General features: G+C 37.6%; 1 protein-coding gene across 15 annotated transcripts in view; it reads right to left on the bottom strand.

Moving 5' to 3' along the window:
• Positions 1–5,791: 5,791 nt before the first annotated feature.
• SHLD2 (shieldin complex subunit 2) overlaps positions 5,792–16,847 on the bottom strand; it is a 104,733-nt gene continuing 93,677 nt past the window's right edge. For 14 of the 15 annotated variants that reach the window (XM_074337216.1, XM_074337221.1, XM_074337226.1 and 11 more), the window contains 4 exons: positions 16,559–16,765; positions 10,916–11,144; positions 7,571–7,686; positions 5,792–6,165 (listed from right to left, as the gene is read on the bottom strand). In XM_074337216.1, coding sequence (XP_074193317.1) covers positions 5,966–6,165; positions 7,571–7,686; positions 10,916–11,144; positions 16,559–16,765 — 752 coding nt within the window. In that variant the 3' untranslated portion in view covers positions 5,792–5,965. Of the gene's footprint in view, positions 6,166–7,570; positions 7,687–10,915; positions 11,145–14,430; positions 14,572–16,558; positions 16,766–16,847 lie in introns of those variants that run through there. The other variant, XM_074337228.1, reaches the window with a different exon arrangement.

The raw sequence follows: 16,847 nt of genomic DNA, 5'->3' as shown, positions 1-16,847 counted from the left end.
TAAGTTTTGCTTTGTCTTGTGCACCTAATAAAATAAAATTTAAAAAAAATAAAAAAAAATAAAATCATTCTCTTTGAGTAAAGCCTTTAATGTTTTTTATTTATCTGTAAGCATATTTTTATTATATTTAGAACTGTATATAATTGGTACATAGGAATATTATTATATTATTCATTTTAAATTGGTAAGTTTATGTTATATTTAATTACTGTAATATGTGATAAATGTATTACCGACATATTTTTGTTTGATTTCCTGGGATTATTTTTCTGGGTATATATTCTAGTCATTCAAAATAGTGACATTTTAATTTATTTAAGACTTTTTGTTACAACTACATATTTCTGTTTCTTTTCAAATTATATGGCCGGCATTTCTAATTCTGAAAAAAAACACTTAAAAAAATCAATAGTACACACATACACATCTGATTTTTATCTAAAACATATATATGACCAGTAAAAAAAAAAAGAAACTCAAGAAAATAAATGTACAAAAATAACTGAAGCAGACACTTCACAAGTGAAGATGTACAGATAGCAAATAAGCAAGTGAAAAGTTGCTCAACATCTTTAGTCATCAGGAAATCCACTTCACACTCAGTAGAATGGCTAAATTGGAAATGAATGACACCTCCAAATGTTGACAAGGATGCAGAACAACTGGAATCCTCATACATAGCTGTGAGCATGTAAAATTGTACAACTTTGGGGCACTGTTTGGAAGTTTCTTATAAAGTTAAATCTACACCTATCTTACAAATCAGCAAGCTCAATCCTAGGTATTCCCCCCCTCCAAAATTAAGACATATGTCCAACAAGACTTGTAAAAAGATGTTTGTAGTAGGTGTTCATAATAGCCCCCAAATGGAAACAATCCAAATCACCTTCATTAGGAAAATCATGTAATATATTCATAGATTGGTATACTACTCAGCAATAGAAAGCATGCACTACTGAGTCACATAATCATTTGGATGAACCTCAAAAATATTGTTATGTGAAAAAAGCAAGTCACAAAGGAGTATAACCTGTATGATTTCATTTATATGAAGTTCAAGATTAAAACTAATCTATGGTGATAGAAATTAGAACAGTGGTTGCCTATCATGGGTGGGAATTGACTGGAAGTAGAATTGAGGGAAATTCTTAAAGTGATGTAAATGTTCCAAATCCTGATTGGGATATTGGTTACACAAATGTATATATTTGTCAAAACCCAGCAAATTGTACGTTTTAAGATCTGTATGTTTTACTGTATGTAAATCTTAACTCAACTTTTTTAGTTCCCGGTAAAAAGAATCTGATCAGCCCAGCTTAAGTCAGGCATCCTTTCCCTCTGACTACTCCATTTTTGCCCAGGTATCAAACTAAATAGAACAGATATGGCCCAAAGAAGAGGCATCATTGTTTCTTGGCTGCCATCCCATGAAGTATCTACATCTATTATGTGGAGTTCAAAATCATATTAGGTTTTGCTATACTTGAGAAGTGGTCTTTTTAATATAGGGAATTTGTACCCTTAGAAATTATGGGAAATTTCCTAGTCAATCTATCAGATAAAAATAATAATGAAAGAGAAATTAAAACTAGGCCCTAATTCCCCACCCAGGATAACCACTGCACCATTTTAGTAAGATTTTTCCAGGCAGTATGATCACAATGTCACATAAACTGAATTGTACTATGTATTATGTAAATAAGGCATTAGCTTGTCTAATGTCTGATTATGCAGAGAATTTGTTCAGCATGGAGTGAAGTGAATCAGAGAGAAATATGAGGATGGAGAGGAGGGGACATTTGGAGAAAGTTGAAGGATGGAAGAGACCAGGCAGGAGTTTGATCTCCTATGACAAGAAACTCGTATACTGTGTAAGAAGCTCAGCCCTCCACAGAACCCTCGCATGCACTGCAGAAGGAGTGTTGGATGCCAGGTGCGCAGAAGGCATCATCAGTAGGCAGGATGGGCTAGACAAATAGAGACCAGCAGAGACCATATTGGGAGCCGGTTTGTAAGGAGACCTTTGGCCCCTTTCCTTCATTCCTCCCTGCCCCCACTCGCTGGAAGAGCTGGGCATCAGGGAACGGGGGAGGAATGAGGAGAAGTTGTCCCAGTGCCAATGCTTGCCCTCCCTCCAGCTCCAAGGAGCTGCAGTGGGAGGAAAGGAAGAGATGACCATACCTCCTCCTCCACTTGGAAGCAGAGAGGTCACCCTTAGTAAATACAGCCGTTAAGTAGGTGGAATGAACTTCTTAGTAACGAACCAGGTTCAAGACCTTCAGAGACAGAATGACAACTGATGGCAAACTTCATTCACATATTTCTCTCCCTGTTGACATTAAAACAGGGGCCAGTATTAAACTCCCAGGAAAGATGAACACTTTATTATAATCGTTCTGATTCACGACCTGTATCGCACCACCTAGAATCCCGCCAGGATACAAATTTATCATTTAAAATGAAAGACGTAAGGATGGTTAGTTTTTCTGTTTCATTCTGTATTGTTCTGAGAAACTACAGGTATTTTCTTGTAAGAAAACCATGTCACCTACGTAGGTTGTGCTGCTAAAGGAATATAAGTCTAATGAGGGCCTCATATCACAGAAGTTTAGGAGAATTCTGGGGATGAAATTTTATGACCACTGTGAAAGTTATCTATCAAAACTTTACAGAACTGTCTACTTTTTCACAATAACATTATGGAATAAAAGCCCTCTTTTGGTCTACTTCAAACCCAATGAATGTGAATTTTAGAACATGAAGTGTTATAGTAAATTTGTCATTAATGTTCTTAGATTCAATTTCTAGATTCATTTTAACTCATAACAAACCATATTTCAAAGACTGAATTACAATGGTAACTCAAATATTTGCGATATGATAGAACTTGTCTGTGGTTTCCCAGCATTCCAGAGTAATACTCTACGGCTGAAGAATTGGTATGGCATCTCAGTCATGTCATTGGTGTCCACTAAAAAATGTAATTCAGTGCTTTGCACAAATCAATGTTTTCACATACTAAATTGAACCTATAGATAAAACCTCTGTTGCTTTGTGAGTTAAGATTTCTTCAGAAATGTATTGTCTTGGTTGCACTGTCTTATGCCTCACTTGTTCATTCAAGGAGTAGGGGATGGTATTCATTTTTTTCAGCCCCGTTTGAGATGTTCCATTTTTCCAAATATGCTATTGTATGCCCATCACTCTGTTGTTATGAACACCTCCCGTATTTTAAAATGCAGGTTAAATATTTTATCTTTGAAGCCTTCTTGCATCTTCCATGGCCACAGACATGTTTGTCTGCCTAGGGCTCTCTTTTCATTAATGGTGGGCTCCTTTTGTCCTATGTGGTTCAATGCGTGTCCCACTCACCCCTGGTCACAGGGGGAGGGCAGGTAATCTAAGCAGAGTCCATCAGAGTTCTTCCATGAAATTTGCTATGTGACATCAGCAAAGAGAGCCTCTTTCTGTAAAGAAGTAAGTATGGTGCTTCCTATGGTCATCTCTTCTCCGTGACCATAGGTGGGAAAGATAAAAAGAAAAGAGGGAAAGATGAAGGAGGGAAAGGAGAGGGGAAAAATACAAACACGTAGTTGGGGAGAGAACAGGGCAAGGAGAGAAACAGGAGAAATGGAAGGAAAGGAAAAGAATTAGGGGCAACCAGATGACACAATTTAAGCCAAAGGATTCAAGTGTGCTTTAGGCTAGTACCACCCTCAGTTATATGAACCAATAGCTCCCCCTTTTTGCTCAAGCTAGTGTGAGTTGGGTTTTTATCACTTGCCACCAAGAGTGCTAATAAACCTGTTCTATTACTTCTTCTGCCTTTTCCACACAGCTTTAATCCCAGCACTATTATTTTGTTTAAAATATTTCTTCACCAGCTTGTGTATGAACTCACTGAAGACAGGCCTTCTTACTTCTTTATATTCGTGTTGTACTCAGCAAGTGTCTGCAGGATGGATCACATGTCCAATTTTGTCATCTCCCTTGAAGATCAGAACCCCTCCCCCCAAAAAAAAACCCCAAGAAGTAAAAGGAAATTTAGCACATATGAATGCCTCTAATAGCTGTTAGAGAAACTATACATTTGGGAAAGCTAAGTTAATATCAAGTCCCAATGTTTCTCTGAGATGGGAGAGCATCCCTGTCAGCTGAACTATCAGGAGATGAAGAATGAGGTCTACCTAAAATGCCTACCATGCGATTGCCAGATACAGAACCGCTGAACTGGCTGACACACTTAGGCTACCCTAAAACGAAAATGCATAGAGTAGGTTTAATATACTCATATTTCAGACAGGTAAAACAGCTAGGATCCCGATTAAGCAATTTCTAGGCATAGGTTAGATTCCTCAGAACAGGAGGCAATAGTTTTCAGCCTAAATAAGGGTTCCTGGAAATGTGCGTTAACCCATGAAATATATACCAAAGGCTGGGAAGAGATATTGGTGTGACCGGGTATTCTTTGTCTCACTCAGAATGGCTTAAAGACTTCTTCCCAATAGGATGTGAAGAGCCATCTATTTCAAAAGATTGTTTTGGTTGACATAGGGATTAGGCCACATCTTGGGGACAAAGCAGAGAAGGGTAAACTTAAGAGAATAGCTCTCTCAATGGACTTATACTGATTGGGAAAATTTTTATGTCAGAACTCTGAGTTTGCACCTACTGTGGTTATGGTTGAAAGACATGGATTAGAGGACATCAGCTCCAGGCTCCAGTTTCATCACTCGTTAGATGTATTATCCATGAGCGCCAACTATTTTGTTTGAATTCCAGTATCTCTAGATACAAAATGGGACAGATCTTTCTCTACTCACCTTACTAGCTGCCAGATAAAAGCTTAGCAATCATTTGATCTAATCTCCCTATCTTCCCCATGAATTAACTCACAAAGTAAATGTTTCTACCTTTTTTTCTTTTATTGGTCAAAGATCTCTCTGAGGATTTGTTGAAAAGTAGGGACCCTACTCCACAGAAAAACATACTTTTGTATGTATGCACTCTCACACACACATTTTTGCATATTGTTTTTGGGAGAATCACAAAACTCCTAAGATTCATTTTTAGGGAAGCCAAGTTTTTTTAAAAAGCCTGAATTTGAGAAGACAGTTTCAATGAATGAAAAGAATTTAACAAAACACACACATAGTAAATTAAACTTGTTCATATCATCATAAATTTCGTTATTTTCAAGCAATATTACTAATCTACTACCTCTCAGCATACTCCAAACTTACAGGTTAAGTACCACTCCCTATTTCCTCATTGATGACTACCATTTTATACAAGCTTCTATAATCATAACAAGAGAACAAACTGCTAGATGTTTGTTGGTAAGTAAATTCAGTATGGCACTCAAATCCTAGAAATGAACTAACAATATGACTCTCTTCCTCCCTTTATAAAATGGGTTGAAGGATGACCTTGTTTCCTTCATTTTCAATGGTTCTTTATAGAGAGACATACTTACCTTGAGCTTGTCTAAACATAGGCTTATACAAACTAATCCATTATCATGTACAGTTAAAAGCAAGGAAATCATTTCATGTTGATAGCTTATTAAAGTAGGAATAAGGAAAGCACTTAGAGTTTGTGAGTGGAGCAGAAAAGCAATTCCTGAAGAAATGTCTTACGTCTGTATCCCCAGTACTTGGTACACTGCCTGGAATGGAGCAGGGACCGTATAAAGTGACCCTTTCATTCCTGAGGAATGTATTGCCTTTGTTGCTAGATCATTTCACTAGAAGCAAGAAAGGAGAAAATAAAACAAACAAAACTCATAGAATTTCTTAGAAAAAAGTTTTAATTTATATATTTAGCTCTTTATAAAATATATTTATTTAGCTCTTTATAAAATATATTTTAAAATGCTAAGCAGAAGTCCTGTCATTCATTTGTTTCGAAAGACAAATAATTTCCATAGTCTTTCCTGAAGTGCCTGCAGTTTCTCCATCCAGTCTCAGGGCATGGCACAGGTTGCGTGCTTTACATTGTAGGGATAAAAGTCCAGTAGAGAGAAATCTTGTTGCAGCGGGTAGCTGTTTTCATCTAACACAAAGAGGCTCTGCATCTTCATTACACAAGGCGCCCCGCCCCCTGCCAACAGGGAGTGGAACAAGTCTGCTGCGACCAGGCCATAGGTGATCTCTGAGGAAGGGACTGAAGAAGACGCAAATGAACACACAGCTCTCACTGTCCTTTCCAGGTGGCCAGAGACACACACATTGAAGGGTTCGTTTTTTCCCTTGGTTTCTCAAGTCCCACCCCCAGTTTAAATTTCTCTTGCTATCCCTTCCCTTTCTATTAAGTTGGTGCAAAAGTAATTGCAGTTTAAAAGGTTAAAAAATGGCAAAAACCGCAGTTACTTTTGCACCAACCTAACAGCCACAGGTTGCTGAAGTTACTCTAGAATGATGACATGCAATTCCTGTTGATCATGGAGAGAAGGCACAAATAATGCGCCATTTACACTGACAGCATGTCCTGTTATAGCGCAGCTACTGGCTTCTTAAAACAATAGAGGAAAGAACTGAGATTAACATTTTCCTAAATTAAGCCTTAAACAAAAACGGTATGTCCATATCAGAAAAGTACTCTTATATTTATCCAGTCTACAGTTCTTATCATAGTGATATTTATATATATACACAAGAGTGTGTGTGTATGTGTGTGTGTAAAAACCTGTTTACCTCAGTCTGTCTTGTTCTATATGTAATGTTCAGCATTCAAGCAAAAATTACTAAACATACAAAAAAGCAATAAAATAAAAATCCACTATTAAGACAGAGGAATCAATAGAAAACAGATTAGCTCGTCTGCTTAGAGTCTGAGGCTAATGAGGAAAGGTAGGGAGTTAGATCACCTGACAAATGGGTTACCTTCACTTTGTTTTTAGCCACTGACTACACTTAGCATTATAGCTGAAGATACTGCAAATCCTCTCCACTGACAGTAGACTATCTTCACGTCATTGTGTCACACATTCATTTACTTACCTATTATAAAACTAAGGTGCTCACAGTATGGTGGTTACCAGAGGGGAAGGGGGATGCAGGGAGGATGAAGAGAGTGAAGGGTGTCAAATATATGGTGATGGAAGGAGACTAACCTTTGCATGGTGAGCACACAATGCAAGACACAGATTATGTATTATAGAATTATACACCTGAAACTTATATAGTGTTATTAACCAATGTCATTCCAGTAAATGTATTTTTAAAAAGCTAAGGTAATAAATAAATAAATAAATAAATAAATAAATAAATAAATAAATAAAATTTAAAAAGCTAAGGTCCTAGTGTTTTTGCTTACTAATTGAGAATTTAAAGTAAAAAGAGATTAGGTGCTTGCTTCCCTCTATTCATGTGCTGAGACAAACATAGAGTAAGTCTTACCCTCCAACTTGCATAATCTTATGCTTCACTCAGCTAAATTATCCTTCTACTTTTATACTGACAGAAATAAACCTCAGTTTACAGTCTAGTGTTCTTTCTGTTCCAATATACGCTCCTGAAATGAATGGTTTCACCAAGAATAACCTCTTGATGGTGTGTTGATATCTTACCTATAATTTTGTTGAGCCAGTCAGGAGAAATGTTGAGAAGAATTTTCTCTATGACCTTTGATCCTACATGGATGCAAACCTTATATATTCCATCAACTATGGTCATTAAAGCTGGCCTATAAAAGAGTAAATAGCACATGACCTTCAAAAAAGATTTTCAAACTTAAAAATATGTTTAAATGCAATATAATTTCAGAAAGCACTAGGTTTTTATGCAGGGTTAATTTTAATTTCTAAAGCAACTCTACGTGTTCTGAAACATCCTAGAAACAAGAGAAAGGCATTTTAAGACAAGTTTCAAATCATAAAACAATAAATTAGATTTATTCCATATTCATCTTATAATTTCAGGTACTAATATAAAAAAACATTATTTTACACTGTTGTGTAAATTATTTTTTGAAACAAAAATAAAGATGATAACCACATATTTCACAATCACAATTTCAAGTTATTCTTTTCTACTGGGTTCTTTCCTATCAAAAACAAACTCTTTTGGGCGGCCGGATGGCTCAGTTAGTTAGAACGCGAGCTCTGAACAACGGGGTTGCCAGTTCAATTCCCACATGGGCCAATGAGCTGCACCCTCCACAACTAGATTGAAGACAACGAGCTGCCACTGACCTTACAGAGGGATGGCCAGATGGCTCAGTTGGTTAGAGCATGAGTTCTCAACAACAAGGTTGCTGGTTCAATTCCCACATGGGATGGTGGGCTGTGCCCCCTGCAACTAAAGAGTGAAAACAACGACTGGATTTGGAGCTGAGCTGTGCCCTCCACAACTAGATTGAAGGACAATGACTGGGAGCTGATGGGCCCTGGAGAAACATACGCCTCCAATAAAATTTATTAAAAAGAACACACAAAAACTCTTTTGTGTGTCAGTAAATAGGGAACTAGATAAACAATTTTCAGTATGTCATGCAATGGTATGCAATGTGGCATGAAAAAGAACGAGGAAGATTGTAAGAGCCATTAGGGAAGGCACGCCATGATATGCTCTAAGCAACAAACAATGTGAACAAAACAATATAATAATATTATTCTATCTATGTATGTACTTTTAAAGAAAGGGATATATGTGTGCTGGTATTAGCATAATAAATTACTGGAAGAATACAAAAAAAAACTTCTAACAAGCATGAAAATAGCATTGATGGTGGAGGGAGTGGATGGGGCAAAAGACTTTTACTTTTTTTTTTATACCGTTCCTTTATAGTTTGCATTTTTATCACAATATGTATTACCTCTTTTAAAAATAAATTTAAAAAATAAATTGAGAACAGAATTTAGAAACAGACTCATGAATATAGGGGAATTCAGTGTAACAGCTAAAACAACACTACTGATTTTCCCTGTAAAAACCTACTTCCCCCTTCCCCCATATGATGTTGTCCTTTCCTCTTTTTCACTCTACACTCTTTCCCAGGCTATCTCTCTTCCTCCATTCTTTACTTCAACAAATACATATTAAACAGTGATTATGTACCATCCACTGTGCTAAGTACTGGGCATTGTAAAAGAAAAATAGTAAAATGGAGTTGATATTGTCAAGAGGGCAGTTTAAAATGGAGTCAGGAGACCTCCAGGAAGCTGAGCTAACACACACCCTCCATGTGAAACTGAACTTTTGAACTGGGCTAAAACGCAAATGGCTACATCCTGATATAGTCCCTGGAATTAGTACTGCATCACTGAACTCTCTATTAAGAAATAAATCTTTCACCTAGCAAAAGACATAAGCAATTAATCATGTATAGCATATTGTAAGTCTGCTTGCCAGCACCAATCACAGCTCTTTCAAAGCAACTTGTGTAATCCCTCTGGAAGCCCCCCTTTTCTGTCTTTATAAATTCTGTCCTTTTCTTCCCCCTCTCAGAGCACATTTGGGTTTCTACCCAAATCTGTGTCTTCAAAATTGCAACTCCTAAAAGACCCTAAAATAAACCTTTTGTTTGCCTTGCAGTTCTTGGTCAAAATTGATTGACAGTATATACACTAGTGACCAAGGCAGATCTGGTACCTTCACTTGAAGAACTTCGGAGTTTAGTGGGAGAAAAAGACAAGAAGCTTTTTGGCAATGGTGCCAGGATGATTCAATGGGGAAAGATTAGTCTTTTCAACAAATAATCCTGGGACAACTGGATAGTTACATGCAAAAGAATGTAACTATACACATACACCATACACAAAAATTAACTCAAAATAAATCATGGACCTATACGTAAAATTCTTAGAAGGAATTTTAGAAAATTTCCTAATTTATAGGAGGAAATCTTCATGCGCTTGGCTTAGGAATGATACCTTTCTTAGGTATGATACCAAAAGCACAAGCAACCAAAAGAAAAACAGATAATAAAAAGTATTGGCAAGGATGTCGGGAAACTGCAACCCTCATACATTGTGGGTGAAAATGTAAAGTTGTACAGCAGCTGTGGAAAACAGTTTGACAGTTCCTCAAAAGGTTAAACATAGACTTACCATATGACCCAGCAATTCTACTCTTGAGTATATACCCAAGAGTAATGAAGACACACATCCACACAAAAATTTGTACATGAATGTGCACAGTAGTATTAATTATAATAGCCAAAACGTGGGAACAATCCAAACGCTGAGATGGAGAAAAGGGGAAGGAAAAGTGACTGATAATTCAGTACGGGACCTTTGGGGGAGGGGGTGATGAAAATGTCCTAAAATTGAGTGCTATTTTGTAAAGCCATGTGGTTTATAAAGTAAAAAGATTATCCAAGACTTTGAACATTTGTTATTTGAAAAACAATGAGTTTAAACTGAGTTGGTTAGCCATTTTACCATAGAACATTTACTATCCTTAATTTCTAATGTGAAGTTGGGAAGACAGAGGTACAGAAAGGTACACTTTACTATTAGGTTGGTGCAAAAGTAATTGTGCTTTTTGCATTAACCTTTTAAACCGCAATTACTTTCGCACCAACCTAATTGCTTCCACAATTCATAGGTTAGATCATATAATACTTTTAACCTTTAAATTCCACTTATATATTAAGGTGGGAAAGTGAATGCCTTCTGAACTATTTAGATCTTGGTTAAAAGTATAAACAGGTAAAAATTTTCTTAAGTATAGCTGCTTCAAGACAATAAAATCTCCCAATTACTGCTTTTAAACATTCCTGTTATGATTACGGAGCAATTTTTGCTTTCATAAATAGCTATTATCACTCAGGGGAGAAATTTATTCTCTTGGGTTAGTTCTAGTTAGTTCCCATTAGAAAAGAGTTGATATGTGTAATTTGGGGGGGTCATTTCAAGTTCTATAAAAATAAATATTTTCCATCCAATTGGCTTGCTTATTAGTTGCCTCACCTGTAGTATGTTTTCTTGCTAGTACATGGCAAACAGCTGAAACACTGTTTGTAGATCTTGTTCTCATCTGTGTCTAGTTCTAATCCACATTTAGCACAGCCAATATATATAATGTTGGGAAGAGAAGAGAAAATGCTCTTCAGAGAACTGCGAGCATTTAGAACTACGTTCTGAGCTGCTGTAGTAGGAAACACTAGCTGTGAAATCCGGGCTTGGATGAGAATCACTCCTACAAGAGACAAATAAAAAGAAATGTTATAGAGGACCAAAGTTATAACTTTAATTTATAAACATGGTTAATTGCGTAGTTGATGCACAGTTACATATACTAACGGGTACACCCAAGGTCTTGTCCTTGGTCTTCTCTTCGTTCTTTCCCTAAATAATCTTACTCACTTCTGGCCTCGTATTAACACTGGAATGTAAGGGGTGACCTGCCTGCAACTTAGAGTGAAGATTTATTTAGCGAATTTGGCTGAACAGGTGGATGTTGTCTTTCTCCCTGCCCCCTGGAATCATGCAAAATAAGTTTAATCCCTCTTTTAGGAGAAATCCAGTCAAACACTTGAAACTGGCTAATATACCTTCTCTCCTTGCCCTCTATTCTGTTTTTTTAATTGATCACCATCTAAAGCCAAATAGGAGGTGAATTATTCTATTCTCTATTTTGTCCACAAATAATATACCACTAGCTTATCCTCTTTCTAAACTTTCTTTTTCGATTTCCTGGCCATCATCATGCATGCTCATGCTGCGCAATGAGCGTCCTCATTTACTAAAAGTGTGACTCACCAGGAACCTCAGGCATGCTCAGTGGCTCATGTTAATTCACATGTTAACAAATACTAAGTATCTATTACCCACCAGATATTCTTTTTTCCTAATTTATCTTTGTCTTATTGTATACTGAGTTCTTTGTCTAGTGAGGCTGATGAGTTTATCTGAGCATTCTTCTCCCTTCCTTTCCATATTCAGTTTAAAGCCTTTAAGTTTGTTCTTCGTCCTTTTAGCAGGTAATACAATCCAGGTCAAGGACTCATCATTGTGGTGTCCTATTCTCTTTTCTGGTGCCATTAACGGTGACTTTCCTATTCCTAAGTCCTTCTGTTTGCTTTAGTCTTTTAGTGCCTAAAGATTGTTTCATCATCTCTTCCAATCATGTCATATATCCTACATGAATAACAAGAGTATGTAGTGGGCAGCATACCCGATAAACTACTGCAGACTCTATATCACACTTTTCCACAGACATGTTGAATCACTAAGAAATTATGTAATGAAAGAATTGAATAATTTTAGAAGAATGTTAACATAACTCCTAACATTTTGCAAATTTACACACCTCTTTAAAAGAAAAGTTCCTTACAAATGCGGACTCTGCTTTCAAGGGCCTTACAGCCTGCTGGGCACTGGCATTCTGCTGATGGCAGGATGAGATGCTCAGTAAGCATCTTCATTGCTTTACAAGGAGTCAGGCACAGCCTCCTCCCCCTCTGGCTTTTGTACACTTTGTAAAGAGAGCAAACCCTCTTAGGAAATGCTCCCATGTTGATCTCCCTTTCTCCCTCCTTTTATTAAACTATGGAATAGGTTAGGAAAAAATTGCTTGTACTTCCATGTGCTCTCTCCATTTCTGTCTTAAAACACATAAACAATGATAGACATTATGAATTCAGCCCTCATAGTTGAACATAACAAGAATGAAAATGGCTAAAAGGGCCTCTCTGGACACAACCTACCAGGGATTGAGTGCAACAGTACAAAGTTTTTGCACGGTTTCCCAATAGGGAGCAAATCTCCAGGGTTTGCAAGAATACTCCCAATTCCCAGCCTCATCCCCAAAACCAACGAGGCTGTCTATATTCTTGGTACCATCAGTCATCAGAACTGTGACCACCTATTTTGTTGTCATTCATGATGTTGTTGACTTTTAAAGTCTAATTCTAAGTCTTTAATTCCAGCAGGTAGCTGTTTTGTGTTAGCAGTAGATAAGAGGGTTGACTTCTCCATAACTCCAAATTAAATGTAGCCCCTCTTCTGTCTACGGTTTTCCTTCTCACAGTGACCAGCTCCATAAGCCTGTGGGGATTTTGGGGGGAAAAAGGAGGGCACACAAATATAAATTGTTTTAGGAACTTACGTGACACTACAACATTACCCAAGACTTCACCAGGTAGCATAAATCTAGAGTCTTCTGTGGCCACAAATAACTTACTTCCATTTTTGAAAGTTGTATAAAATTTAACAGTATAAAAATTTGTAAATTTTCTATCACTTGTATTTACCTTTCAGAAATATAAAATTTAAATTAACTATTAGTATTAATAATGCTTCAATGCAGAACTGGGTATATGGAATTATTCTTCTGAGAATAAAGCTCTATATTCCACTAAAAGTTGGGGTTTTTGAGACGTGTTACATATTGTTTTTGTTTTGTACTTGCATTCTCCTTATCTTACTTTTATGATGTAATAATGCTAGTGGCTATAATTATATCTTGTAAAACATATATACAGGGCCGGCCCGATGGCTCAGGTGGTTAGAACTCCATGCTCCTAACTCTGAAGGCTGCCGGTTTGATTCCCACATGGGCCAGTGGGCTCTCAACCACAAGGTTGCCAGTTCAATTCCTTTAGTCCCGCAAGGGATGGTGGGCAGTGCCCCCTGCAACTAAGATTGAACATGGCACCTTGAACTGAGCTGCCTCCCAAATGGCTCAGTTGGTTGGAGCATGGGCTCTCAACCACAAGGTTGCCAGTTTGATTCCACGCGTCCCGCAAGGGATGGTGGGCAGCGCCCCCTGCAACTAAAATTGAACACGGCACCTTGAACTGAGCTGCTGCTGAGCTCCCAGATGGCTTAGTTGGTTGGAGTGCGTCCTCTCAACCATGAGGTTGCCAGTTCGACTCCCGCAAGGGATGGTGGGCTGTGCCCCCTGCAACTAGAAACAGCAACTGGACCTGGAGCTGAGCTGCGCCCTCCACAACTACGACTGAAAGGACAACTTGAAGCTGAACGGCACCCTCCACAACTAAGATTGAAAGGACAACAACTTGACTTGGAAAAAAGTCCTGGAAGTGCATACTGTTCCCCAATAAAGTCCTGTTCCCCTTCCCCAATAAAATCTTAAAAAAAAAAAAAAAAACATATATCCATACCTATGTGAATTAAAACTTGTAAAATTTTAATCTGGCATTCAGCCAAGGTAGAGTAAGGGACTAGATTTATGCTCCAACCTTTTTGTATAATAAAAAACAAATATGTGTCTTTGTCCCTAGCCCTGGCACACAGCTCCCCAAACCCTTGGAATCTCCAGAGTGATAAGAGTGTCTATTGCATGCTCATCAGATGGCTGGTGGCTGGTGACTGGGGGCCAGGCCCATAGAGAGGTTCAGGATGGGGGTGGTCACCAGAAACACCAAGGCATAATTTGAGGGTTGGAATTTTCAGCCTCACCCCACAACCTCTAAAAGTTGGAGTTAATCACCAATGGCCAATGATTTAACCAATCATACCTACATAATGAGTCCTTGATCAAAAGCTTCTGGGTTGATGAACACAGAGTGGGGCACCCAGAGAGGACACGGAAGCTCCACGCCGTTCCCCCACACCTTCCCCTATGCATGTCTTCCATTTGGCTGTTCCTGAGTTGTATCCTTTATAATAAGTTGGTAAATATCAATAAAAAGTGTTCCTGGGTTCTATGAACAATTCTAGCAAATTATTGAACCTGAAAGGGGGGGTGGGCGGTGGAAGTTCCCAACTGTGTAGCCATGTCAGACAGAAGCATGGGTATCCTGGCACCTAATACTTCTGACTAGCACCTGAAGTGAGGACAGTGTTATGGGCTTTGCCCTTAAACCTATGCAGTCTGACATTGACTCTAGGTAGGTAGGGTCAGAATTGAACTGAACTGTGGGACACCCAGTTGGTGATCCGAGAATTGGAGGACTGGTTGTTGGTATGGAAAAAGAAAACCCACATATTTGTGTCAGAAGTGTTGTATAAAAAAACAGTTCCGATACTTGAAACAATTGAAAAACCAAACAAAATGTATGAAACGACAATTCTCAAGACCTCGGATCTCAGGCAACAAAGGGCAGTGATCCTTAAGAAATAGAAAAAAAGAAGTGAGCTGGGTGATGACCCCAGCTTATAGACAAGAATTTCCTGGCTGTGGTGCAGGAAAGGGGTCTCCTGGCAGAGCTTGGCTGGTTTCCTCGAGTTGAGAGAGGAAACCAGAGCTTTGAGTACGGGAGGCTAAAAGAGCTAGAGTTCTCAGGGCAGGGTACTAGACAGACGAGAGCTGCAAAAACAGAAAGCTCTGGAAAGCTGCAGAGGTTTCCCCTGGAGAATTCAACTGAGTGTTTACCAGTAGATGTGACCAGATGCCAAAGAAAGAACCATCTGAAAAGATTTCTGGGAAAAATCCCTGAAGCTTGCACAAAGCTGGGGAAAATGTAGTTTCCCTTCCCACCAGCTAGAATGGAAAAGCTCATAATCCACAGGGCATGGGATAGAGAACTCAGAAGCTGTACTTAGAAGGAAATGTTTGGCATTAAATGCCTACACTGGAAGAAAAGAAAAGCCTCATGTCAATGACCTCAATTTCCACTTTAATAAATGAGAAAAAGTGAAACCCAAAAAAGCAGAAGGAAATAATAAAGATCAGACCAGAAATCAATAAAATAGAAAACAGAAAAATAGCGTGTTTCCCCAAGAATACGACCTACCCGGAAAATAAGCCCTAGCATGATTTTTCAGGATGACAGCCCATGAACATAAACCCTAATGTGTCTTTTGGAGCAAAAATTAATATAAGACTGGTTCTTATTTTCGGGGAAACACAGTAGGAAAAAAAAAAATCAATGAAACCCAAAGGTAGTTATTTGAGAAGATCAATAAAATTGATAAACCTCTAGCCAAATTGATCAGGGGGGAAAAAAAGGAGATACAAATTAGCAATATCAAGTAATAATAATAATATCATTGCAGATGGTACAACTGTTTTTTGGAAAATAGTATGGTAGTTTCATTAAAAAGTTAAACATACACTTCCCATATAATCCAGCTATTTATTCAACTCCTAGGTATTTATGAACGATAAAAAAAAAGACTATGTCCATATAATGCTTTATACATGAATGTTTATAGAAACTTTATTTATAACAGCCAAGAACTGGAAATAACTCTGATGTCCATCAACAGATGAACAGACAAACAAGTACGGAATATACAATACAAGCGAATAAAAAGGAATGAATTACTGATAGGCACAACAGTACAGATACATCTGAAAAGCATTTACGAAGTTAAAGATGCCAAACAAAACAGTGTACATGCTGTTTAGTTCCACGTATCTCAAATCACAGAAAATTCAAACTAATCTCACTGTTAGAAAGCAGATTGAATTAAATGATGAGCTGCTGGTAACTAGACACAAAAAAATTTTGAGTGATCCTTAATAATTATAAATTAACCTCAAAGGATTGTAGGCAAAAAGCTAAGAAGATGCCACTATCTGGTGCAGTTATTTACAAAGATCTATATTTCACTTTTAAATTCAAATACATTTTTCCCACAAATGGTAGGTTCCTTATTTATATTAAAACAAGCAATATTTTAAGTATATAAAGATCTTACCTGAATACTTATTCTCTAGGTGTGTTGTTAAATCTGATATCTTCACAAAAGAAGGCCTGTTGTTTTGAAATTTTGCTTTAAATGTAATTGCCCTTACGTCATCATCAAACAGGCACTCACAGGATGACCAAGGTGTTGTATGCAATTCTAGGTTTTCTAGGATGCAATTTCGCTGAACGAAAAGATACTTAAATTCCCAAATGTAATCTTAAAGAAACAAATAAAAACAAAAGGTTGCCAAAAGGAATTAATCTAGGCTCAAAAACAGACTAAACAGACTGACCTGATT

This window comes from Rhinolophus sinicus, linkage group LG07 (genome assembly GCF_036562045.2).
Source record: "Rhinolophus sinicus isolate RSC01 linkage group LG07, ASM3656204v1, whole genome shotgun sequence".
In the NCBI taxonomy this organism is placed as follows: domain Eukaryota; kingdom Metazoa; phylum Chordata; class Mammalia; order Chiroptera; family Rhinolophidae; genus Rhinolophus; species Rhinolophus sinicus.
Note: the sequence above shows the minus strand (reverse complement) of the source record. Positions and strands in the feature narration are given on the sequence as shown.